This window comes from Geotrypetes seraphini, chromosome 9 (genome assembly GCF_902459505.1).
Source record: "Geotrypetes seraphini chromosome 9, aGeoSer1.1, whole genome shotgun sequence".
Lineage (NCBI taxonomy): Eukaryota > Metazoa > Chordata > Amphibia > Gymnophiona > Dermophiidae > Geotrypetes > Geotrypetes seraphini.
The window spans coordinates 93186006-93213519 of NC_047092.1; the positions used below are offsets into that span (position 1 = coordinate 93186006).

Sequence of the window (27514 nt, forward strand, 5' to 3'; positions counted from 1 at the left end):
GAAAACAATGGCTGAAAACTAGTAATGGTCCGTTATATCCAGAGTCCATTATATCCAGAGTTGCATTTTTTAAAAACTTTATTTAGGTCAACTTGAAACAACGTTCAATCAATGAACAACAGTCACTACACAACCATATCAGCAACATCAAGAACAAAACTCAGCAAAACATTGGTATGGCACAAAATGATTGCAAAACCAGAACACTAAAAGATGTTCTAAAGCATTATGTCGTACTGTACTGGAAAGAAATATACTCTGTCATTTTCTTCTGGGCTGCATGCCAGCATGCCACGTGCCTTGTAGGCGGAACCTGCATGTCCGTTATAGCCAAAGAAAATTACAGCTAAAAGTAGCTCTTGGGACAAAAATAGTTGTCCGTTATATCCGAATGTCCGCTATATCCAATGATTTTCTCTATGTTTAGAATGGCGTTCAGCCGGGACCAGCGGACCTCTTCTGCTATAGGTGAGGTTCCATTATAAATGAGTCTGTTATAACAAAATTATACTGTATCTGCATGCCAGCATATTTATAATAATAATAATAACAACTTTATTTTTGTATACCGCCATACCCAGAAGAGTTCTAGGCGGTTCACATCAATTAAACAGAGTTACAAGTGGTTTACATCAATTGAGCGTGGTTACAAGCGGTTCAATATCAGATTGATCAAAGTTGCCAGGGGGGGTGAGGGAGAGGAAGTAGAGGGGAGAGGGGTTATTTAGTTAGGAAGGGGCATTAGGATCCTGGTCTTGGAAGAGGCGGGTTTTGAGTAGTTTTCTAAAGCCGAGGTAGTGGGGGGCCTTGAGGGCCATTTGGGATAACCATGGGTTTAGCTTGGTGGCTTGGAAGGCGAAGGTTTTGTCGAGGAATTTTTTAGAGTGGGCTGGGGATGCTGCCTCCAAGGCCACTTTAAATAGACTTCCTTTCAAGAGCCAGCTTCTTTTTGGGAAAGGTATGGATGACCTCATGGCTGGTGTTGCTGATTGCCACCCTAAGTATCTCCCTGTGAACAAGTCTCACCAGACTTTGGGAAGGGATGGCAGTAATTTTTGTCCTTCCTGCCATTTTTATCAGGGATAATCAGGCTCTTCCTCACAAAGATATTCCCAGGGATACAGTCTCCGTGACAACATTTCCAATTCCAGATATCCTCAGGCATCCGGATCCCGGACAGTTTCTGCTTCCAAACAGTCCAACCAGAGGGCCACCTTTCTCAGTTTTACCAGGAGTGGACTCGCATATTCTCAGCTAAATGGATCATGGATATCATTCAGGAGAGGAACAATATAGTTTTATTTTGCCTGCTTCCAGATTTGTTTCTGGATTCACTGGCAGGTTGGCCAGAAAAGGAATGAAAGTCTGCACTACTTTGCAGCATCTCTTAGACATCTGAGCACTAGAACTTGTTCCAGAACACAAATCGGGCTTCAGCACATACTCTTTATACTTCATGCCAAAGTACAGTTCAGAGGACTGGAGGGCCTACTCTGGATCTCAAGTTAGTCAATTGCTTACTCCGGATTCTTAATTTCTAAATGGAAACTGTGCACACTGTTATTGCTGCTGTCTTTCCTGGGAGTTTATAGCATCTTTGGATCTCACGGAGGCTTTCTCCATATTACAATATTTCCAGAGCATCACAGGTTTCTGCATTTTCATGTTCTGCAACAGCATTTCCTGTTCGTGGTGCTTCCCTTTGGGCTTGCGACTGCTCCCCACACTTTCACCAAGATGATGATAGTAGTAGTGGCTTTTCTCCTTAGGCAGGGTACCCGGATCCATCCTTTCTGACAACTGGTTGATCCAGTTCTCAAAATGAGTGCGCCCGTGTGGTGGAGACTATGGTTTCTCTGTTACAGTGCTTGGGTTGGATTGTTAACTTCAGAAAGAGCCAGTTGACGCTGTTACAGACCTTGGAGTATCTGGGCCTTCTCTTCAACACCCGGCAGGGTCATGCTTTTCTTCCCGATCCATGCAATCTGAAACTGCAGCAGCAGATCAGAGATTTCCTGAACCTTCCAGCTCCCATGCCCTGGCATTATTTGCAGGTGCTGGGGTCAATGGTAGCCTTCTTGGAGGCAGTCCCCTTGGCGAGTGCATACATGCACCCTCTACAGGTCTCCATCCTCCATCGGTGGACTCTGCAACGTCAACAGATACCACTCCCCTGGATGGATTCAGCATGCAGAAGTCTGCGCTTGTGGCTTCAGGAGGAGGCTCTCCACTAGGGCAAGCTTCTTCGGATCTTAGAGTGGTTAACTCTTATATAGTGTTGGGGTAATCACTGCGGTAACCACTCCTTTCAGGGGCAGTGGACTCCTTGTCAGAGGTGTTGGTCGATTGATTGTTTGGAGCTTCAGGCAGTTTGCCTGGTGTACTCACTTTCAGCCCACTCTGTAAGGAAAAGCAGTGTGAGTGTTCTTGGACAATGCAACATATGTAATTTGTCAAGGGGGCACAAAGAGCACTCCCTTGGGCCAGGAGGTTCACATGCTGTTTTGCTGGGTGGAGTTACGTCTTCTGTCTCTATCAGCAGTGCATGTGGCCAGTCAATAATGTACAGACAGACTTCATCAGTCGATAAGTTCTGGATCAGGGAGAATGGTCCTTCTTGCGGAAAGCATTTCTATCTGATCGTACAATGCTGGGGTCGGCCCCAGATGGATTTGATGGCTTCAGTAGAGAACTGGAAGATCAGGTGCTTCTTCAGTTTAATAACAGAACACAAAAGGTTAGGGCTGGATGCCTTGGTTCAGTCCTAGCCAGCTCACAAGCTCTTTGGTTGGATCATCCGCCGGATAGCGACACATCCCAGCTTTGTGATCCTAGTTGCTCCAGACAGGCCTCTTTGTCTGTGGTTTGTGGATCTCATCCATCTTCAGTGGGACAGGAAACTCAAACTCCTTCTTCCTTGTAACCTTATTGGTCAGGGATTCAGTGCCCATGGAGACCCATAGCACTTTAATCTTCCGGCATGGCTCTTGAGCGCTCTGCCAGGGAGAAGGTCTTCTTGATACTCTTGAAGTCCAAGAAACCCTAAACTATGGCTTCTTATGCCTCAGCCTGGAAGACTTCCCAACAGTGGTGTGCAAAGGACCAGGTGGAGCCTGAGCGGGCTCCCATTTCAATGGTCCTGGCTTTTCTTCAGGCAGGTTTTGAAAAGGGTTTAGCGGTGGCCTCCCTTAAGTTCCAGTAGCAGGCTTTTCATGTTTCAGGGCACACAGGAATTCTAGTTTGATTTCTGCTCATCCATATATGACCAGGTTTCTGAGAGGGGCACTTTATGGCCTCCCTTGCATCATCGTTTCCCTTCATGGAATCTTATCATCGTTCTACAGGGCCTTGTGGAAGCCCCATTTGAGCCACTGAAGGCTGTTACTCTTTTGAATCTGATCCTCAGACTATCTTTCTGGTCACCTTTGTAACATAGTAACATAGCAGATAAAGACCCGAATGGTCCATCCAGTCTGCCCAATCTGATTCAATTTAAATTTTTTTCTTAGCTATTTCTGGGCAAGAATCCAAAGCTCTACCCGGACTGTGCTTGGGTTCCAACTGCCGAAATCTCTGTTGAAACCTACTCCAGCCCATCTACACCCTCCCAGCCATTGAAGCCCTCCCCAGCCCATCCCCCACCAAATGGCCATACACAGACACAAACCGTGCAAGTCTGCCCAGTACTGGCCTTAGTTCAATATTTAATATTATTTTCTGATTCTAGATCCTCTGTGTTCATTCCACAATTCTTTGAACTCAGTCACAGTTTTACTCTCCACCACCTCTCTCGGGAGCGCATTCCAGTCATCCACCACCCTCTCCGTAAAGTAGAATTTCCTAACATTGCCTTTGAATCTACCACCCCTCAACCTCAAATTATGTCCTCTGGTTTTACCATTTTCCTTTCTCTGGAAAATATTTTGTTCTATGTTAATACCCTTCAAGTATTTGAACATCTGAATCATATCTCCCCTGTCCCTCCTTTCCTCTAGGGTATACATATTCAGGGCTTCCAGTCTCTCCTCATACGTCTTCTGGCACAAGCCTCCTATCATTTTCGTCGCCCTCCTCTGGACCGCTTCAAGTCTTCTTATGTCCTTCGCCAGATACGGTCTCCAAAACTGAACACAATACTCCAAGTGGGGCCTTACCAATGACCTGTACAGGGGCATCAACACCTTCTTCCTTCTACTGGCTATGCCTCTCTTTATACAGCCCAGCATCCTTCTGGCAGCAGCCACTGCCTTGTCACACTGTTTTTTCGCCTTTAGATCTTCGGACACTATCACCCCAAGATCCCTCTCCCTGTCCGTGCATATCAGCTTCTCACCTCCCAGCATATACGGTTCCTTCCTATTATTAATCCCCAAATGCATTTCTTTGCATTGAATTTTAGTTGCCAGGCATCAGACCATTCCTCTAACTTTTGCAGATCCTTTTTCATATTTTCCACTCCCTCTTTGGTGTCTACTCTGTTACAAATCTTGTTATCCTCTGCAAAAAGGCACACTTTTCCTTCTAACCCTTGAGTAATTTCACTCACAAACATATTGAACAGGATCGACCCCAGCACCGAACCCTGAGGGACTCCACTACTCACTTTTCCTTCCTCCGAGCGACTTCCATTAACCACCACCTTCTGGCGTCTGTCCGACAGCCAGTTTCTAACCCAGTTCACCACTTTGGGTCCTAACTTCAGCCCTTCAAGTTTGTTCATCAGTCTCCTATGAGGAACTGTATCAAAGGCTTTGCTGAAATCTAAGTAAATTACATCTAGCATATGTCCTTGATCCAGCTCTCTGGTCACCCAATCAATAAATTCAATCAGGTTCGTTTGGCACGATTTACCTTTTGTAAAGCCATGTTGCCTCGGATCCTGTAACCCTTTAGATTCAAGGAGTACACTATCCTTTCTTTCAGCAACACTTCCATTATTTTTCCAACAACTGAAGTGAGGCTCACCGGCTGTAGTTTCCTGCTTCATCCTTGTGACCACTTTTGTGAATAGGGACCACTGGGCATAGTGTATTTCTGAGCTTCAAACTCTTTCATGTGGAGAACCATTTCTCCGCATTTCAGATGCTGGAGTTGTTCTCCATACTGTATCTTCCTTTCTACCGACAGTAGTTTCTGCTTTACATGTCATCAAGGAGGTTCTTTTGCCTGCATTTCTTTCCACAAGCTCGAATGAAAGGATTAGTCTTACGAAAGTTGGACGTCAAGAGAGCCTTGCTCCACTTTTGGAGAGAACTAAGGATTTTCAGCTATCTCATCTCCTATTTGTCATTGACTGCTCTACCTCAGCATAGTTGGCTGGTATCTATGACCTCAATCGCCCAATGGTTTCGTATTGTGGCGATGCCGACGCCTGTGGATATGTTAGGCTCCGGTCAAAGCACACGATTACTCACGCCTGACGTGCTTCCATAAAGTTGGAAGTCCTGCTGGTCTCAATGTTCATTCATAAAGCATGAAACAAAAATCCAAAAAGAGGTCAGTTTATAGTTCATGCCAACAATCACTTTATTGTGGGCTTATACTGGGAGCCAACTTCCATTCAGTCTGGCCTCCAAGTCATCAATATAAGTTCCCAAAACAAAACAAAGCTGATGAAAAATAATTAAGTCTCAGCTCTCACCTTATATCCAGGTAAGTAACATAAAACCACTTTGCAAAATAAATTGCCATCAGATGCCGAGAGATAACTCTCCAAAACAATGTTGCTATCTTTAAAGTCAGACAGTTTAGCTAAGACTGCTACTAGCACTGCCTGAAGTGCTGTGTCCAAGCCTGAGAGGTAAGTAGGCTTGGCCCCAGCCAGCTCCAAAGGAGTTGGTGGGGGAGGGAGTAAGCGAATCCACAAAAATATCTCTGTTATAACAGAATGCCCAAATGGCCCCACAAACCCATCCAGTTGTACAGTGGATTCTCCCCAAACTTACTTCCTCCTTCTTCAGCATTCAAAACACAAAATAAACTTACAGTGCACATTTCTTCAATAAAAAAAACGTTTTTTTTTTTCTTTCAGGTTCCCTTAAAGGGAAAAGTTCAGCACTGCTCTCCTTCTTCCCTCAACCGCAAACAGCTGTGGAGAAGCAGTCTAAACAATTGCTCACCTGAGCAGGAAGACAAACAGTCCCACAAATATGTATCCTAATGTTCTTCCATAGGCATACCTTCAGGAATATCAGCAGATTCCTGGCAATCTATAGGTTCTAGCTCTGCTGACTGGTTAGTCCCAGGGTCAAGGTCAAAATCTAACATCTCCACGTCAGTAGAGCAGTGAGGGTCAGGAGCATTGTCCTGGACACCTCCTTCCTGAGCTGGCTCAGGGCAGACTGACTTCCTTCCCCTCAGAGCAGCTTCTATTACGTTTAGCCGGGCACGCCCAGTTCTCTGAGGGGGAGGGCCAGCCTGCAGCTTTTGCCTACTCTCTTAGGAGCAGCAATCAGTTTCTGCAGCTGAGAGTTAGTAGGAAAGGTGGGAGTGATCTCAGGCTGTTCCAGGCTGTTACGCTCAGCATCCTCCACTCCCTGGAGCTCAGCTAACTGAGATTTAAAGGGAAATGAACCACCTTCCTATTCTTTCCCTCTGGCTTGTTACATTGATCAGCCCTTCTCAGGGCTGGGATAGGTTTAGACACACCCTGCCTGTCACAAACGAGCTTTATAGGCTAGGGGTGTGGACATACCCTCCCCCTAAAATGATGACGTCCTTCTAACTTAAAGAAAAGGGGGGTCCCTTCTTACATTGTCACTAAGTCTGACAACACCCTCTGAGCAAACAGGACATCACGTTAGTAGCGTCTCCTTGGTTTATTAACTTTTTTTGCTAGCTCTAAGGTTGGCGGATCGGGGTCCTCAAAGTCCTCGGGCCATCTCAAGACCGGTGGCTGGTATGGTTTTCCTAAAGCCCCATCCACCTGACTCTTGGCCCCTTCCAAACCATCCACCCTCTGAGCCAATGCAGCTATCACCTGGGTTATACCACCCAACTCTTCTTTCTGCAGGTTTTCCATTTGCTGTCTTACTTCCTCAAGGTCCTGGTCCATATCTTTAAATGTATCTAGAACCTTTTCGAAGTGTTGAGCGTGCTGTTCTATTTGCTCTTCCTGCAGCTTCTGTTTTGCCAAACAACCTTCTGTCGTGCCAGTTCTGGTGGTTAGCTCACCGCAAGTATTTTTGATTTCCCTGACACTATTCTGTATTGCTTGTTGCTGAGTCTGACTTTCCTTAACTTGTTCTTGAACCACCTTAAGCTGGGCATTCACCTGCTCTATGAGGTTAGTCAGCTTCTCAGACTCTTTCTGGAATTGGGCAGTGCTTTCGTCCCTAGCCTGCTGCCTATTCCTGTCCAACTGATCCGCCCAAGCTTGATCCTTGGTTTCTGCTTGAGATTTCCCTTTGACCTCCCAATCCTTTCTGGCTGCTGTCAACTCATCCCTTAATTTAAGTATCTCAGCATCCAGGAAGGCTAGCTTAGCGGTCTCAATCTCTTTCTTTGGGTGGAGACTTAAGTCCGAGGGTGTTCCTATTTCTGGTGTCTTCACCCCTGTGGACCCAAATCCCTGTTCTCCTTTTTCTGTATCCGGGAGCCTCACCCGTTGCTCCAACCTGGCGTGCCAAATTCGCTCGCACACCATCTGGGCGATGGGATCCCCGGGTTGGACACTGTATTCGGTATCCCCTTGGTTAACCAATACCACTGCCAAGTTCCCTCTAAAGTCAGGGTCGATTACTCCTGCCGCCACATCTACGGAGTGTTTTAATGCTAACCCTGATCTTGGCGCCACCCTAAGGTAAGCACCTGGCGGGGGCGACACTTGAATGTCGGTTTTTACCAGGGCCCTTCCCCTAGCCGGGATAACTTGGTCATGAGCAGCATACAGGTCATAACCCGCAGCTCTAAGGTATGCCCGTGTGGGAGCCCTGGCCTGGTCCGACAGTGGGGCCCACCTAATCGTAGGCTTCCACTGCTTCGTTTTCTGCTCTCGGGCTCTGCGTGTCCTTGCTGGAGCCTCAACTATACTTCCTTCTACCTGAGTGCCCAACACATAACCTCCCTGTCTCTCCCCACCGCTGACCCTTCCTATCTGTGCCTGTACCAGCCAATCCCGACCCAAAATTAATGGGTACGGTGTCGACTCTAATACGGCCACAGGCAAGAGGGATTTTTTTCCCTTATACTGAAGGTTCAACTGGGTAAGAGGGTATTCATGGGACTTCCTATGGATACATGTTATGGGTACCTTCTCCACTCCTGGGCCTGGGCTTCCCCCTAACTGTTTCCACAATTGCCCTGAGATCACCGATTGCTCGGCTCCTGTATCCACCAGTGCCGATACTTCTTTGTTCTCTACTTGGACTTTTACCCGGTATTCCCTAGGGTGCTTGTCCGCTAGTCCCCGGGCGTACACAAAATCTCTTTTCTTTTTACAGAATCTTTGTGTATGCCCCTCTTTCCCACAGCAGAAACACCGTAGCCTCTCCCGTGAGACCTCCCTGGGCTTGGACCACCCCGTTTTCTGGGTCTGACCTTGGGATCCCGTATTCCTATCCCCCCGGGCCTGTTCCTTACTTTCTTCAGGGGCCTGTAAGGAAGTAGTCCTTTCTGTTACCAGTCTCTGGACTGGTCCACCGGCTGTACTTGGGAATGAGCACTGTAGCAGCTGAGCTAATAGCTTGGTCTGCTCACCCATAGCCATCACAAGTTCATTGTGCTGCTGCCTGGCTTGTTCCTGGCTGTGCTCCCATAAGTCCTGGGTCGCCTTGAGTACAGCCTGTAGGTCTTCGCTTTGTTTTTGCCTCTCGGCGGTCAGGAACGCGATCAGCTGCTGCTGGTCCATCGTGTCGTGCGGCCTGCCGATAGAAACAAACAGAAAGACCAACCCAAGTGCGGCACCATATAACTAGGGTAGCCAATTCCCTCACCCCCCCTGGTCTAGCAGCTTACCAGAGAGCAAGGTGAGTCTGAGCCTTTTGATTGTAGGCCTCCTTGGCCCCCAGTCGTTACTGCGTTTTTGTCCTCTTATTATTTCCACCAGTTCTCCAGATCCTTCTCGGCCTCCGATTCACCACGGTCAGGCAGAATCCCTCTGGTCACTCCAACAGAACGTCCGGTCACTAGATCCTCCAGGACAGGAACCAATATAATAAACTAAAACAACAAGCTAACACAACAAATTAGCTAAAGTCCAAAAACTTTTTTTTTTTTTTTTTTTTCAAAAGTTCTCAGAATGTCCAGCAGGAGGCACAATATCCCACTCCTGATACCACTTGTGGCGATGCCGACGCCTGTGGATATGTTAGGCTCCGGTCAAAGCACACGATTACTCACGCCTGACGTGCTTCCATAAAGTTGGAAGTCCTGCTGGTCTCAATGTTCATTCATAAAGCATGAAACAAAAATCCAAAAAGAGTCAGTTTATAGTTCATGCCAACAATCACTTTATTGTGGGCTTATACTGGGAGCCAACTTCCATTCAGTCTGGACTCCAAGTCATCAATATAAGTTCCCAAAACAAAACAAAGCTGATGAAAAATAATTAAGTCTCAGCTCTCACCTTTATCCAGGTAAGTAACATAAAACCACTTTGCAAAATAAATTGCCATCAGATGCCGAGAGATAACTCTCCAAAACAATGTTGCTATCTTTAAAGTCAGACAGTTAGCTAAGACTGCTACTAGCACTGCCTGAAGTGCTGTGTCCAAGCCTGAGAGGTAAGTAGGCTTGGCCCCAGCCAGCTCCAAAGGAGTTGGTGGGGGAGGGGAGTAAGCGAATCCACAAAAATATCTCTGTTATAACAGAATGCCCAAATGGCCCCACAAACCCATCCAGTTGTACAGTGGATTCTCCCCAAACTTACTTCCTCCTTCTTCAGCATTCAAAACACAAAATAAACTTAACAGTGCACATTTCTTCAATAAAAAAAACGTTGTTTTTTTTCTTTCAGGTTCCCTTAAAGGGAAAAGTTCAGCACTGCTCTCCTTCTTCCCTCAACCGCAAACAGCTGTGGAGAAGCAGTCTAAACAATTGCTCACCTGAGCAGGAAGACAAACAGTCCCACAAATATGTATCCTAATGTTCTTCCATAGGCATACCTTCAGGAATATCAGCAGATTCCTGGCAATCCATAGGTTCTAGCTCTGCTGACTGGTTAGTCCCAGGGTCAAGGTCAAAATCTAACATCTCCACGTCAGTAGAGCAGTGAGGGTCAGGAGCATTGTCCTGGACACCTCCTTCCTGAGCTGGCTCAGGGCAGACTGACTTCCTTCCCCTCAGAGCAGCTTCTATTACGTTTAGCCGGGCACGCCCAGTTCTCTGAGGGGGAGGGCCAGCCTGCAGCTTTTGCCTAACTCTCTTAGGAGCAGCAATCAGTTTCTGCAGCTGAGAGTTAGTAGGAAAGGTGGGAGTGATCTCAGGCTGTTCCAGGCTGTTACGCTCAGCATCCTCCACTCCCTGGAGCTCAGCTAACTGAGATTTAAAGGGAAATGAACCACCTTCCCTATTCTTTCCCTCTGGCTTGTTACATTGATCAGCCCTTCTCAGGGCTGGGATAGGTTTAGACAAACCCCTGCCTGTCACAAACCGAGCTTTAAGGCTAGGGGTGTGACAGTATGGCTATTTCCACATCTTATATCTCCTGTGGAAAGTTGCTGCCAGTTTCCCTTCAAGCCCACTTCACTAGAAATGTTGCTTTTTGGGTAGAGTCTTGCACATTTTCTCCAGATGCAATTAGCAGGACAGCTGCTTGGTCCTCTCATACCTTTATCCATTTTTTTCTGTGTGGATGTGGTGGCTCACTCTGATGCCATTTTGGGGACCTTGGTGTTGCATGTAGGCTTTTCTGTCCCTCCCTAGATGCTGTCATTGCTTTGGTACATCACCTAACATACTGAATCAAGAAGGGACATAACAGAATGGGAAATTAGGCTTTCACCTTCAATAATCTTCTTTCTGTTTGTCTCTGGAGGATTCAGTACAGCTTCTCACTTGTTCTGAATTGCCTGCTTTCTGCCTCACTTATTATTCTCATTCCAAGCTTCAAGATCTTTCAGCTAGTTGACAGATCCTGTGGGAAGTGTTCCATTAATGTGAGTATGCATTACTGATGCTGTCTCATGTGGGTGCTCATTGTTCCTCAATGTTTTTCTGTGTTGCCTTTGTGTTTGTTTTCATGTTTTACACAGTAGAACAGTTCACAAATTGTTTATGTTGCTGGGGAGCTTCTCCAGAATCCCCTTGTCATGGATTTCTTCAGGTATGTTGCTTGGCTTTGGGACTGAACTGCAGGAGACTTTAACTCTCTTTCTAGGTTGGGAGGAGCATGTGCTCAGAAAAGTGTTTAGATTTCTGCAACTCCCAGATTATGGGAAGGGATTGAATACCTAGCGTACTGAATCCTTCAGAGACTAACAGAAAGAAAGATTATCAAAGGTGAAAACCTAATCTTCCATTATGTGAATTTTGGAAGTTACTACTGGTACTACTGCTTACCACTATTTATCATTTCTATAGCATATGCAGTGCTGTACATTTAGCATTCAATAGTTGGTCCCTGCTCAGAAGAGCTTACAATCTAATTTGGACAGATAGGACATCTCAGAGTTTGGGAGTTTCTAGCAGAATGAATGATACAATGGGTATAGGTATCTGACAGTGAGTGGCAGTTAACAGTTGAAAGAAGCTTCAAAAAGTGGGCTTTTAGCTTAGATTTGAATACTTTGAGAAACAGAGCATGACGTATTGACTCTGGCAGCCTGTTCCAGGAGTTAGGCGTGGCAAGAAAGAAGGGAGGACATTAATGCAATTTTTGTTCTTTAGTAGCTTTCCAGACTGGTATAGTTCACTGATGGGTAATAGCTCACCATGACCAGCAGGTGGAGACTGAGACAAAACTTTGGCTGTAATACTAATAGCTATGCTTCCCTCTAGTCTAACCAGTCTGTTCTCAGTCTCAGCAGGTATGGTAAGCTGTGCCAGTCTTCCCTTGGCTAGTGTAGGCCTGTTGGAAGTTATTTAATGGCCTTCTTGTTCCCATTTGGTGCTGGACCTCGGGGGTATCACACTCGATGGGTCACCTCCCCAAATTTTTTCTAGAGGTGCCTCAGCTGTAAGCCTTTCCACCGATACTGGCAAAGCATATGGCTTAGAGAGCCTTCCCCCTTTATTGGAGAGACAGGGGCAGGTTTCTACTGGATCCTCTGCTTTGGCAGTGAGTCCCATTGGGCCGCCAGGATTTTTTTCCCCTGATTTTGTTTTTGCCTTGTGTACGGCTTATCTTCAGGCGGCTGGGGGTCCTGCTTCTGCCTCAGGGGTCTCGGGGGGAATCCATTTGCGTCCACTCCGGTTCATCCCCCTCAGCACCGGTTTCGTCCCCGTCTCCTCCTCTCTTGTCCAAGTGGCCTAGGGTCTCTTGGGATAATGATTTTTCTATGTGGAGCAGTTTTCTCTTGATAAGGACCTGGAACCTTTGGGAGACCTCCAGGATCTTCTCAGGGGGATGGATGTCGCTGTTGATGTTTTTTTGGGTACGTCAGCTGGCGAAGATGCATTGGTGATGTGCATCTTTCAGCGGGAAGAGGTCCAGAAGCTTATTCTTCAGGTCTCCTCGGTGTTGCATTTCGAGGAAGATGCGAAGGAGCCCCCACATATGGTAGACCCTCTTCTTCAGGGATCCGCATTAGGATCCCTGCATTAGGATTCCTATGCATTAGGATACAGTGTTCTCCCCAGAAATTTTTCCAGCCAGGTGGCATTAAAAAGAAGCCGGGTGGGGTGGGATGGAAAAATTTGGTGGTGGGGAAAATTAACCCCCTCTTTTACTAAGGTGTACTAGCATTTTTAGCACGTGCAAACCCCTGCACTTTGCATCAAAACTAACGCCAGCTCAATGCTGGCGTTAGCGTCTAGCGCGCATGGCAATTCTGCACGTGCTAAGCACACACTAAAACCGCTATCGCAGCTTAGTAAAAAGAGCCCTAAATGTGTACTATTTTTATTAGTTAATTATTATTATTTTCCAATGCTCAATATGACTTCCTTTTTTAAAGTTTGACACTTGTGCCAGAATATTTTTACTAAATTTAAGAAGTATCCAATTCTAGAAGGGAATAATTAGATATTTGCCCTCTTTCAAATGGTATAGAGGTTTAAAAAAGGAAAATGTGTTAATGAAGTCATTAGGTTCAATCTAGCCATTTATTTTGCATGAATTTAAACAACTAAAAAAAAAAAAGATAAATATAGCTCATCCAATCATACAAGAAATGGCTATACAGCACCTCTAATAATGTTTTGATCACTAGGTTCTTTCCTGAGGTCTCACTGAGGATATGAAATAGATGTAATCCCCACTTCCAGACTTCTTCCACATAATTTATGGAGAGGTGTTACTGAGCCTTGAAGGAGACCTGTGTGATTGATCTTTATCTGCTACTTTTTTTGCTGTACACTTCCCCCTCTATATTTACTGGGGTTAGGGGCAGAGCCGGCCTGCAAATATTAAAAAAACGTGAATAATATTCGGACCAGTTCTGCCCCTAACTCCCACTTCCCCCAGCTATTTTTTTTTTAGTTCAATAAGTTTTATTAAGGTTTTGCATAAAGGAAAATACAAAAATGGAAAACAGAAGAACAAGATAAACTATTACGTTTTCATAGTTACAAGCACATAGTATGCAAACAGTAAGTAAGCAGGCAACATACAGTAAATTATATATCATGAAGACAAACATATTATTCTGGAAAAACTCTATTAAGGAGACCGTTCAGCATATAATAACACATAAGACCATATTCGCTTAAAGGACGATATAAACAAACTATTTTAAGCCCTGAAAGCCCCCCCTTAAGCCTTACCTGGTGGTCTAGTGGGTTTTCAGGCAGGAGCGATCTTCCCACGCTCCTGCCCCATGCAGATCGCTCACAGGAAATGACTGCCTTGAGCTCCCATAGTCTGTCAAGCCATTTCCTGTGAGTGATCTGCATGGAGGAGGAGCGTGGGAAGATCGTTCCTGCCCCCAAAACCCGCTAGACCACCAGGTAAGGCTTAATGGGGCGCTTACAGGGCTTAAAATAGCCTGAAAATTGAAATGTATTTTTTGGTTTAAAACCGCGAATAAGCGAATCCGTAGACGGAATTCCGCGAATACGTAGGGGGAAGTGTAGTAGTGCGAAAGTGAGAGCTAGGGAAAAAACAGTTATGGTAAAGAAGCAGGTAATAATTAGCAATGTATTAAAAATATTTTATTTTTATTTGCTTATAATGTAATTTGAAAGCTGCTTGATGTTAATTACAACTTTAATTCTTTATAGTGTGTGTGGGGGTGGGACAAACACCTACATCAACAGTAAAGTTAGAATAGGGTCATTAAATCAGTGGCGTACCTAGTATATATGACAGCCAGTGCTGATCATTTTTTAACAACCCCCTCCTCTATATAAAAAATATATTTTTTTAGTAATAATCCATGAGTCACACCACAAAGGTGCACCTAGGAAAAGGCAGCATCTTAAACACTGCTGTGAGCACTAGAATACCAAACACGCCAATGTAAAACTAAATAAGCCAGATCCTGCAGAGTCAATTGATCCTGTACAGTCATTGCTACAGAAAGCCATGTCCTTTTCATAACACAGACCAGATGCACCCTCGCCCAATATGGAATTATCACAAAACTAAAAATAGCACCTATGTAGACAAAAGTTATACTAAACCAAGAAACCAGACTCTGCATACAGTGCAACACCACAGAAACAGTGACACGTCCTTCTAATACTGTGCAAAATATAAAGACAGTAGATGTAAATTTGAGAAAAAACTGCTATATAACAATCACCACTTTACAAATCTATAATAATAATCTCCTTAAGCACGATCGCGGTCAGAGGGAAAATGCTACCATATGGAAAGCGGCCTGCGAGGTTAGCTACAGCCGGCCGCGAACCTAAGCAGGCTGCTTTGAACAGGACAGGAGCGGCAGCGGCGGCCAGCAACCCTGGAATGGATGAAGGGGAGGGAAAGAATGGGAGGGGAAGCGAAAAAAGAAGGGCTATGGAGCAGGCAGGAAAGGGGGCTGCTTTGGGGGGAGGGGTGTGCTGGGGGCAGACAGCAATCGGAGGGGAGGGACAGAAGGGGGGCCACGAAGCAGGCAGGCATTACACAACAGTGGGAGAGGAAAAGGGGGCTGCTTTGGGGGGATAGTTGTGCTGGGGGCAAACAGCAATCATGGGGGGAGGAATAGAAGGGGGCCATAGAGCAGGCAGGCATTGCACAACAGGGGGAAATGGGGGCTGCTTTGGGGGGAGAGTTGTGCTGTGGGCAGACAGCAATTATGGGGGGAACAGAAGGGGGCCACGGAGCAGGCAGGCATGGCACAACCGGGGCCAGGGGGAGAGGGAAAGGGGGGAGAGGGAAAGGGAGCTGCTTTGGGGGGAGGAGTGTGCTGGGAGCAGACAGCAATCAGGGGGGGAGGAACAGAAGGGGGGCCACGAAGCAGGCAGGCATTGCACAACAGGGGGAGAGAGAAAGGGGGCTGCTTTGGCAAGCAGATGGGCCAGGGAGACAGTCAGAAAGAAAAACACACAGACAGGGGACCAGGGAGAGACACAGATTCAAAAAATGACAGACAGACAGCGTCCAGGGAGAGAGAGAGACAAATAAAAAAACAAACAAACAAAAACCAGACATACAGACATCTACTCTAGCACCCGTTAGTGTAACGGGCTTAAACACTAGTTAACAATAAAACAAATAATGAGAAATAAGAAAATACAATTTTTTTGGACTAATCAGTTTTTCAATTAGCTTTCAGAGGCGAAATCTTTCTTCAAGACAGTACAGCAGGGGTGCCCACACTTTTTTTTAGCTTGCGAGCTACTTTTTAAAATAACCAAGTCAAAATGATCTATCAACCATAAAATTTTTAAAAAAACAAAGTACACTGTACGCAGATAAAATGTTAATTATCATTTGTATTTGGGGTTTTTTTTCCAGAGGTCAAGGCAGATGACTTTAAAATATGCAATGTCACCTCAGTAACAACTATACAAAAATAGACAAATATATCCCTCTCCCCTTTTACTAAACCGTGATAGCGTTTTTTAGCACAGGGAGCTGCGCTGAATGCCCCCGTACTGCTCTTGACACTCATAGGCTCCCTGCCCTAAAAACCCCTATTGCGGTTTAGTAAAAGTGGGCCATAGTGCAAAATATAGACGACAGATATAGATTCTCAAAACGGACACATTTTGATAACTAAATTGAAAATAAAATCATTTTTCCAACCTTTTTGTCTGGTGATTTCATGAGTCTCTGGTTGCACTTCCTTCTTCTGACTGTAAATCCAATATTTCTTTCTTTCTCCCCCCTGCCCCCTCTTTATTTATTGTTTTCTTTTCTCTCTCTCCCCTGTCTCCCCAAGCCATCGTGCCGATTTCTCCACTTCCCTGATTCTCTCCCTACCCCCCACCACAATGATTTCTCCCTGCTGCTTCTCCGAGCCAGGCCAGGCACGTATAAGCGCCAGACTCACAAGACTTCACCTCCGACGTCAATTCTGACGTTGGAGAGGAAGTTCCAGGCCAGCCAGGTAGCGATTGGCTGGCCCAGAACTTCTTCTCCAACATCAGAATTGATGTCGGAGGTGAAGTCTTGCGAGTTTGGCGCTTGTACGTGCCTGGCCTGGCTTGGGGAGGCAGGAAGAAAAATATTGCAAAGGCAACGCAATTGACTCACATTGCCTTTGCGATCTACTGGTCGATCACGATCGACCATTTGGGCACACCTGCAGTACAGTATACTGCTGTTATGGTATCCTTTCCTGACCTGAGGAAAAGGGTTTAGTCCCCCAAAAATTGCCTTATTTCCATTTCCTATTTATAAACGTTAATCAATACAGTTATAATACTACTTGATTCTACGTAAAGCAACAAAAAAAATTTTTCTACCTTTTGTCGTTTCTGCTTTAATCATCTTCTCTTCGCTCTCTTCTTTCTATTCTATTTCTATTTCTATACTATTCGCTCCCTTCCATGCAACATCTGTCCTTTCTCTTTGCCCCTTCCATCTACTGTCCACCCTCTCTCTGCCCTTTTCATCCAGTGTCCGCCCTCTTTCTGTTCCATATGGCATCTTTCCTCTTTCTATGTCCCTTCAATAAACTGTATATCCTTTGCCCTTTCTCTCCTTTGTACATGATTCATTTCAGCTTCACCCTCTCCCCTATACTCTGATATTTCTCTCTTCTCCTTTCCTTCCTTCCTTACCACTCCACCCCATGGTCTGGCATCTCTATCTCTTTCCCTTCTCTCCCCCATGCCCTGGCATCTCCCTCCTCTCTCTCCCTCCTTCTCTGGAACCTCCTCTCCTTACTTTCCCTCTGGTGTGGCATTTTGTCTTCTTTAATTTCCCTTCCTTCCCCCAATGCCCTGGCATCTCTCTCCTCTCCCCCTTCCACTCCATTATCTGGCAACTCTTCTCCTTCCTTTCTCTCCTTCCTTCCACCTGGTTTGGCATCTGCCTCATTCCCCCCTCCCCCCATATGCCTCGACATCTCTTTCCCCCCCTCCATGGTCTGGTAGCTCCTTTCCTTTCCCTCCCTCCCATGGTCTTGGCATCTCTTTCTTCTTCTCTCCCTTCCCTGGTTTTCCTTCTCCCCTCTCTCTCCCCAATTGGGTGCTGCTGCTGCAGCACTTCTCTTCTCTTCCCCTCCCCATCCCCAATTGGGTGCAGCAGCAGCACTTCTCTTCCCCTTCCCAATTGGGTGCAGCAGCTTTTCTCTTCCCCTTCCCCCCAAAAATATTGGGTGCAGCAGCCAGAACATTTCTCTTCCCTCTCCCCCCCCAAAATGGGTGCAGCAACAGAACATTTCTCTTTCCCCCTCCCCTCCCCACTCTGTGGTGCAGCAGCATTTCTCTTTCTATCCCTCCCAGCTCACACACCCGGCAGAGTCGCTAGGCAAGTTGTAAGTTTCCTTCCATCGCTGATCAATCTTCGATAGGTCAACGACAGAGGGAAGCTTACAACTTGCTGCTCTTCCTTGCTTTGGGCCTTCCTCGTTGCTGGGTCCGTGACGGAAACAGAAAGTAGGCAGGACCCAGCAGCGAGGAAGGCCCGAGCAAGTTGTAAGCTTCCATCCATCTTTGACCAGTCTACTGCCTATCTCCTGCCTTAGCCCGTAGCGAACTCATGGTTCAGAGCTCTAAGGTGTGCGTGCCGGCTTCCCTTCTCTTCTCCCCCCCCCCCCCATCCGGGATGTAACTTCCGGTTTTGGAGGGAAGAGAAGGGAAGCCGGCACACACACCTTAGAGCCCTGAAGTATGAGTTCACGTCTCCAAACCGGTGAGAGGTGTTTTTTTTTTTTGTTTTTTTATGTTGAGCAGCAGCAGCAGCGAGATTCACGTTAGATGAAAGCCGGGCGGTCATCTAAATTAGCCGGGCGCTGCGCCCGGCTAAAAGGCCCTGGGGAGAACACTGAGGATATTTGGGATATTGTGCTTGCATAGTGGAAAGCGCCGGAGGTGCCCTTTTGTTTTGCATGCTCTATGGTTCACCTGTATCCCATCCCAGTGGCCTAAAGTACCACCTAGTTACAAATTACATATTCACTTTCTATTGGGTTGACACATCTATAGTATCTATTGATTGTATAGTCTGCATACTTATCTCGGAGCCATATTGAAGGATGATGTCACCTAGTGTCAAAATCTGACTCCTCTCTATTTTCCCTGACAATGCATTATTAATACTAAGGTCAATAATTTCTGAGAGTAGGCCCCTTCCCTCCTGAGCTTCATTGTCCTTCGTTAGCAGTTCAGATAACTTTTGGCAGGACATTTTATTTTGGTTTGTCGTCTTCTTAGAACGTCCTGAAATATCCAAGGCTGCTACAGTCAGCAAATATCTTCTAGCTACTGGGCCAAAATTGAACCTTTTACAAAACCTTCTTGCTGACAGGGAGAGATATGATTAATGAGAAACTTGAATTCATAAGCACAATGTCTCTCTTAAAAATATAACTTTTGGGGTCTCTTAGGGGTTTTCACCTTCATTTTCATGGAGGTCTTATTACTGATTCTTCCTCAGTATCAATAATTCATGAAAGGGTCATGATGTCAAAGCCTCCAATCAACCTTCCTCCAGTTGGTTGGGACCTACATGTTATCCTCTCCACTTCATGAAGTCTCCATTTGAACCACCCGTGACTTCATCTCTCAAACACCTCACTTAGACAGTAGTCTTCTCCCTTTGAATCACTTCTGCATACGAGTCAATGACTTCCACTCTCAACTACCTTATTCACCTTACCCAACATTTTCTTATGATAGAATTGTTTCTTCTATCTTACCAATACAAAAAGTTTCTAGATAGAATGTTATCATTCCAGGCAGCTAGGCTGAACACATGGCTTGGAAAGCCCATACTTGAGGCCACTACATACGCAGACTTTAGAAAATCCCTGAAAACTCGACTGTTTAACAAATTCTAAATTCCCATACCCAACTCTTCCTCACCATGACCCTTCCACCTCACCCCCTAATTCCAAGGTCCAAAACTAATTATACTTTCTACCTTGAATCTCATGTACTGACATAATGTATCTTTATTGTAACCCACCTGCCCCCATGTACTGACAAAACGTATCTTTATTGTAACCCATGTACTAACTAAATGTATCTTTATTGTAACCCACCTGTATCCCATACACTGACAAAATGCACCTTGATAGTAAACCACTTGTATTGTAACCCACTTGTATCCCATGTACTGACAAAATGCATCTTTACTGTAAACCACTTGCATCCCATGTACTGACTAAATGTATCTTTATTGTAAACTGTTTCTATCCCATGTACTGTCAAATGTATCTTTATTGTAAACCGCTTCGAACTTCACGGAATAGCGATATATAAGAAATAAATTATTAAATATTATTATTATTATTATTAAATAACTACCAGAAGTATTTTCAGATTTTCATTTCAACCAATCTATACTATTACCTGCCTTTTTCCCCCGATCCACATTCTTATTCTGGGAATGCTGCACTCCTCTCATTGGACTGTATAACAGTCTTCATTTACTGTCTACATCAAACTCAGCCTTTCAGAACTACAACTCAGCTGTTTTTCTCCTTCAATCCTAACAGGCTAGGAGCTCCTGTGCTCAAAAGGACAATCTCTACACGGTTAAAAAACTGCATATCATCCTGCTTTGCTTGGGCTGGACTACAGCTGGATAGTCACGTTACAGCAAACAAAGTACAACCAAGGCAACCTCAGTAGCTCATTCCATTTTATTCCCATTGACATTTATGAAGCAAGCTCTCGGTCCTCAATCCATACTTTCATATCCCATTTTTGTCTAGAGACTACTTCCAGACAGGATAGTCGGTTCGGCTAAGCAGTTCTACAATGTTTATTCTCTTTTTAGTTGCCAATTTCCATCCATCCCTTTCATAGAAACTAGGGAGTCTCATCTGTGAGACTATGCTGCCTGCTTGTCCTGGAATAAAGCACAGTTACTTAACTTTAACAGGTGTTATCCAGAGACAGCAGGCAGATATTCTCACAGCCCTCCCACTTCCCCTAGTTGGCTTCTTTAGATTGTTTACTGAATTGATGGTCCCGCGAGTCGATGTCGGGTGGGAAGGCACTCATGCATGTGCGGTACAGGCTGTCTCGAGACTCAATGACAGTACACTTTTGCACTGTCCATACTGGGTCTCCATGGATGATGTCACTCATCTTTAGAATATCTGTCTGCTGTCCCTGGATAACACCTGTTACAGATAACTGAGCTATATAGGGCCGTTATCTCCCAAGTATTGCAGCAATATTCAGAAGTTTCCATTTAGCAATTCTTGACACAAGGATTTGATTAATTCTGCTTAATACTCAAATTATATTGGTTTTGATTTGTATTTTATAGGTACTAACTGCCAAAGAAAGGAAAACTCAGATAGATGATAAAAATAAGCTGACAGAGCATTTCATTATTGCACTTCCAATGTTGTTATCAAAGGTAAGAATTCCTTTATGTATTGGTATAACTTTTTTTTATGAATGCTGATGATGCTGAGCCACTTCAGTTAGTCATACTATTGGTCAATACTGAGATCTTTTCACTCTTATTTCATTGTATTTCCTATTTGGCTAGTAAAGAGATTTTCAACAATACCCCCCCCCCCTCCTTTTCTCTGATCCTGTTGATAATTTTCTTGTGAATTATGCATGCATGCATTGTATTGAATCTAATTCCATTATTCATGCATCTTTATTTTTTCTTCCAGTATTCTGCGGATGCAGAAAAGGTGGCAAACCTTCTGCAGATTCCTCAGTATTTTGATCTGGATATCTACAGTGCAGGTAGAATGGAGAAGGTAATCACATTTCTGCACAAGGTTCTGAATTGTATAAATGTTACGTCTGAAATAAACCTTTGTCGGTGTCAAGGAGTTTGTAGCCTAGGTTTCTGTAAAGAAGCAGACTGTATACAATGTCTGTGTGCCTAATCTCCTTCTGATAACTCTCGAACACTTATTTTTCCTCCCTCTTCAAAGACAGCTCCTTCCAAACTGAATCACAATCCAAATGGGGTCAGAAAACTTGCATTCAGTATTGTGACCATAGCAGCAGAAACAAACAAAAAAAAACCCCAAATGAAGTATTTGGCAAAATAATGCTTCTTGTGCAACAGGACTGTTAGCCTCGACCATCGGTTAAATCCCCATTAGTTGCAAGGATTATAGAGAATTCACTGTCTTCATGCTCCACCTCCCATCACTCTGGGATGAGTTTCACCCCCACCCCCCAGTCTTACTCTCTACAAGCAAGGAGTAGGAAGCCTATCTGTTCTGCTCAAGTTTAATTTTTATTATTTTCAGGTTTTTTATTATCCAGTTGGAGGCTTTTGGTGCTTCAGAGGGCTCTCAGGGCTGAGGTCTGTAGCCTACAGGCACATGCCTTGCATAATTCCCATGTGGCCAGTCTGCATCAGTAGTTTTCAGAGCTCAGAGTCTGTACCCTTGGTAGCAATCTTGCCCCAAGTTAATCTGCAGTGGACTTGAGTGACTTACCGCAGGTTCTGTCTGCAGTGGGCTTGAGCACAGACTGTGGTGGTCCTGTGGTGGTTTATCCAGGGTCAATGCTGACTGCATTTCTCACCCCATGATACTGTGCGGTTCTAGTGGGGGGTCTGAGGTCCAGTTCCACGTTGGGGACTAGACTGAAGTCTGAAGAAACAAGCCATCTGTTGGACTCCAGGCTTGTCTGACGCATAAATCTTCTCTCACCTCTGATCAGAGATTCCCTATATATCTCCAGCACAGTAGAATGGTACAGTGAGTAAGGCTATTGCAGCCTATAAGATAAATTGTGTGCTTCAGCTTCTATTCTTCAAGTTATCTTCATGTCGGTCTGTATCCAGAGGATATCGCTCCCAATCCCAATATCGGTGATCATCTTCATTGGAGCATCGAACATCATTGGAGCCTCATCATCTTTCTGCACTTCAGAAATGTACAGGTTCACAATGAATCTCTGACTGTGCATCCTCTTGTTTCCCAATTTAAGAAAGGACTTTTCAATATCAACATACCTCTCCATCCGCCTCCAGTGGTTTGGGATATTAATGTTTTTCTCATCAGTCTGATGAAATCTCCATTTGAGCCAATGTTATGTACTCATCTTAACTATTTTAATTGGAAAGTGGTATTTTTCATCTCCATCACTTCTGTATCTTATGTGAGTGATCTCAAGTTTCTTCCTATGGACTCCGCTGTGCAAACTTGCATGAGAACGGAAATTTATGTTAATCATATTTGGAGCATGAGTATAGGTTCAAAAGAGGACTCGATCATGCAAAACTAGTAGGAGAATCTAACATGGGTGTAGAGCTTGTTCAATTAGATTCTTTACCATGGTTTTAAATAAACAATATAATGGACACTGCCTCATTTCTGTTTTATCCTCCCAGGATTAACCAGCATCGATCCACGTTGAAACTACCTTTCCATACTGATTCAGGAATCCACCATGGGGGTACAGCCTGTAATGTGGTTTGTTTGTTTTTTTCCAGTTGTCTGGATACAAACATGCAAAAACAAATGGTGTCATCTAACATGGGTATGGAATCTGTAAGTAAGATTCCTTACCATGTAAGGAAAAAACAACACCCAAACAAACAATAAGCAGACAGACAGTGTTTACTTTTATACTTCTGCGTTCTCAATGGACATTCTCTATATTAACCATTGAAGCAACATGGTTCTCTGCTTTATCTTCTAAGCAATATCAACCAGGTTTTTCTACTGAAACATGCCTTCCACTAGACATAAGAACATAAGAATAGCCTTACTGGGTCAGAACAATGGTCTATCGAACCCAGTAGCCCATTCTCACAGTGGCCAATCCTGGTCACTAATACCATGCGAAAACCCAAGCAGTAGCAATATTCCTTGTTACTGATGATTCAGGGCAAGGTTAAGTCTTCCCACATGTCTTTCTCAATAACACACTATGGACTTTTCCTCCAGGAACTTGTCCAAACCTTTCTTAAAACCAGCTACATAAGCCGCTCTTACCACAATCTCTGGCAATGCGTTCCAGAGTTTAACTATTCTCTGAATGAAAAAAAATTCTTCCTATTGGTTTTAAAAGTATTTCCCTATAATTTTTTTTTTTTTTCGCTACTTCAGCTTGTCTGCGGTGTTCTTTGCTCACATGTTTAAAGACAATAGACTGTTTTCAGTCCAATTCTTTATATGTGAGTTTGAAAACCATTGGTCCCATGAGGAAGGTGTGTTCGCCGAAACATGGACTGTGTAGGGTCCGGTTGCATTTTTATCACAGTATTTTTTATCATTGTACTTTTTAAATTGAATTTTCATGGTTTTATATGTCAGTGTTTAGTAAATTATCTCCAGAACATCTTTATCCACAGTTTTTGTTTTTGTTCCCATAGTTTTTGTCATTTTTGACGGAGTAAAAAATCGATCCACTTGTTACTCCACTCAGGATTTTGTAGACTTCAATCATATCTCCCAACCAAACTGAAGAGCCCTAACCATTTTAGTCTTTCCTCATACGAGAGGAGTTCCATCCCCTTTATCAACTTGGTAGCTCTTCTTTGAACCTTTTCTAGCACCACTATAATCTTTCTTGAGATAAGGAGACCAGAATTGATCGCAATACTCCAGATGAGGTCACGCATGGAACGATATAGGACATTATAACATTCTTAGTCTTGTTAACCATCCCTTTTTAAATAATTCCAAACATCCTGTTTGGTTTTTTGGCTGCCGCTACACATTGGGTGGAAGGTTTCATCGTATTGTCCACGATGATACCCAGATCCTTTTCTTGGGCGCTAACCCCCAAGGTGGACCCTAGCATCCAGTAACTCTGATTCAGTTTATTCTTAGCAATGTGCATCACTTTGCATTTATCCACATTAAATTTCATCTGCCATTTGGACGCCCAGTCTTCCAATTTCCTAAGGTCTGGCTGCAATTTTTCACAATCCACATGCGTTTTAACAACTTTGAACAGTTTAGTGTCATCTGTAAATTTAATCACCTCACTCATGGTTCCAATTTCCAGATCATTTATAAATAAGTTAAATAGCACAGGTCCCAGTACAGATCCCTGCGGCACTTCACTGTTTACTCTCCTTCATTGAGAAAAATGACCCATTTAACCCTACCCAATAACAAATTCCTAATCCACAACTTAACTTTGCCACCTATCCCATTACTCTTTAATTTTCTCAGGAGCCTCTCTTGAGGAACTTTATCAAAAGCTTTCTGAAAATCTAGATACACTGTATCAACCAGATCTCCTTCAAAGAAGTCCAGCAAATTGGTGAGGCAAGATCTCCCTTGGCTGAACCCTTGTTGACTCTGTCTCATTAAATCATGTTTGTCTACGTGTTCCACAATTTTGTTTTGTTTTTTTGCCCAGCACTGAAGTGAGGCTTACCGGTCTGTAATTTACCGGATCTCCCCTGGAGCCCTTTTTAAAAATTGGTGTAAGATTGGCCACCCTCCAATCTTCAGATACTACAGACAATTTTAGCGACAGGTCACTAACAGTAGGTCAGCAATTTCATGCTTGAGTTCTTTTAGTACCTTGGGATGTATACCATCCGGTCCAGGTGATTTATCACCGAGATTTCTTTCAATTCTTCTGCATCATCACCCTTGAAAACCACTTCTGGTTCAGGTAGATCTCTTACATCTTCTTCTGTAAAGACCGAAGCAAATAATTCATTCAGTCTTTCTGCTATGTCCTTATCCTCCCTGAGCGCCCCTTTTGCTCCTTGATCATCCAATGGTCCCACAGATTCCCTCACATGTTTTCTGCTTCTGATGTACCTAAAAATAATTGTTGTTAGTTTTTGCCTCTTTTGCAAGTTTCTCTTTATATTCTTTCTTAGCTGTCTTTATCAATGCTTTGCATCTAACTTACCAGCGCTTGTGTTTTTTCTTTTCTTCATTTGGATCCTTTTTCTATTCTTTAAAGGATTTTTTTTGGCTCTAATAGCCTCTTTTATTTCACCTTTTAACCACGCCAGCTCTCGTTTCCACTTCTTTTCACCTTTGCTGATACATGGAATACATCTGGCCTAGGCTTCCATGATGATATTTTTAAAATAACATCCACGCCTGGTTTACAATCCTAACCTTTGCAACTGATCCTTTTAGCCCGGTATCAGCTCAAATTTGATCACGTGGACCCAACACCGTTAACTCCTGTATTATTACATTACATTAGTGGTTTTTTATTCCGCCATTACCTTGCGGTTCAAGGCGGATTACAGAAGAGGATTTCTGGACATGTCCAGAGATGTTACAGAGGTAGAGCAGGTTGCTTCAGAGGATTGCATTCCACTAAGGCCAAATCTAAAATAGCACCCTCTCTTGTCGGTTCCTGAACCAGTTGCTCCAAGAAGCAGTCACTTATGACATCTAGGAATTTTACCTTCCTAGCACTTCCTATTGTAACATTTAACCAGTCAATGTTGGGGTAATTGAAATCATATAAAGAACAAATAAAATATGCTAGGCACTTTATTCAGGCAAACTTGATTAATAACCTCTATCAAACAAAGTACCTATTTATATATTGAAATAAGCAGTGCTGGTGCCAGAACTTTTCAGGACTGACAGCACTTATTTTTATTATTATTTCAGTCTGCTATGATTTTGAACCTTACTCAAACACTGTTTATTGGACTCTGAACAATTAGAGCTATTGTTTATTAGAGTTGTAGCACCTAATTTGGAGTTTTTAAAAGACCCATGAAGTTGTCCCGGGGGACAGTAGTATAACCTTACCTTTATATTCCTTCCCTTCACACATGGAATTTCTATCCATAAGGATTCCACGCTGCTATCTATGTCATGCAGCATGTTTATTTTATTTGATTAAATTCCCTCTTTAACATATAGTGCAACCCCCCTCCCTCCAATTTGATCTACTCTATCCTTGCGATATAATTTGTACCCAGGTAACACAGTGTCCCATTGATTGTCCTCCTTCTATCAGGTCTCTGAGATGCCTATTATATCTACCTCATCATTCAGTGCTATATACTCTAACTCTCCTATTTTATTTTTTAGGCTTCTAGCATTTGTATACAGACACTTAAGAACATAAGAACTGCCGCTACTGGGTCAGACCAGCAGTCCATCATGCCCAGCAATCCGCTTACGCAGCGGCCCTCTGGTCAAAGACCAGCGCCCTGACTAAGACTATCCCTATCAGCGTACGTCCTTGTTCAGCAGGAACTTGTCTAACTTTGTCTTGAATCCCTGGAGGATGTTTTCCCCATATGACAGACTCCGGAAGAGTTTTCCAGTTTTCCACCACTCTCTGGGTGAAGAAGAACTTCCTTACATTTGTACAGAATCTGTCCCCTTTTCTCTCTCATTCTCCCCACCTTGGAGAGGGTGAACAACCTATCTTTATCTACTAAGTCTATCCCCTTCAGTACCTTGAATGTTTCAATCATGTCCCCTCTCAATCTCCTCTGTTCGAGGGAGAAGAGGCCCAGTTTCTCTAATCTTTCGCTGTACGGCAGCTCCTCCAACCCCTTAACCATCTTAGTCACTCTTCTCTGGACCCTTTCAAGTAGTACCATGCCCTTTTTCATGTACGGCGATCAGTGCTGGACGCAGTACTCCAGGTGAGGGCGCATTATTGCCCGGTACAACGGCATGATAACTATCTCCGATCTATTTGTGATCCCCTTTTTATCATTCCTAGCATTCTGTTCGCCCTTTTTGCCGCTGCCGCACATTGCATGGACGGCTTCATCGACTTGTCGATCAAAACTCCTAAGTCCCTTTCCTAGGAGGTCCCTCCAAGTATCACCCCGGACAACCTGTATTTGTGCATGAGATTTTTGTTACCGACATTTATCACTTTACACTTGTCCACATTTAACCTCATCTGCCATATCGAAGCCCATTCCTCGAGCCTTACTATGTCACGTTGCAGATCTTCG

At 44.2% G+C, this 27514-nt stretch overlaps 1 protein-coding gene across 1 annotated transcript in view; it reads left to right on the plus strand.

The window, feature by feature from the left end:
• STAG1 (stromal antigen 1) overlaps nucleotides 1-27514 on the plus strand; it is a 2074316-nt gene that overhangs the window by 1033720 nt on the left and 1013082 nt on the right. Inside the window, 2 exon segments of the mRNA XM_033958034.1 lie at nucleotides 20936-21028; nucleotides 21297-21386. Coding sequence (XP_033813925.1) covers nucleotides 20936-21028; nucleotides 21297-21386 — 183 coding nt within the window.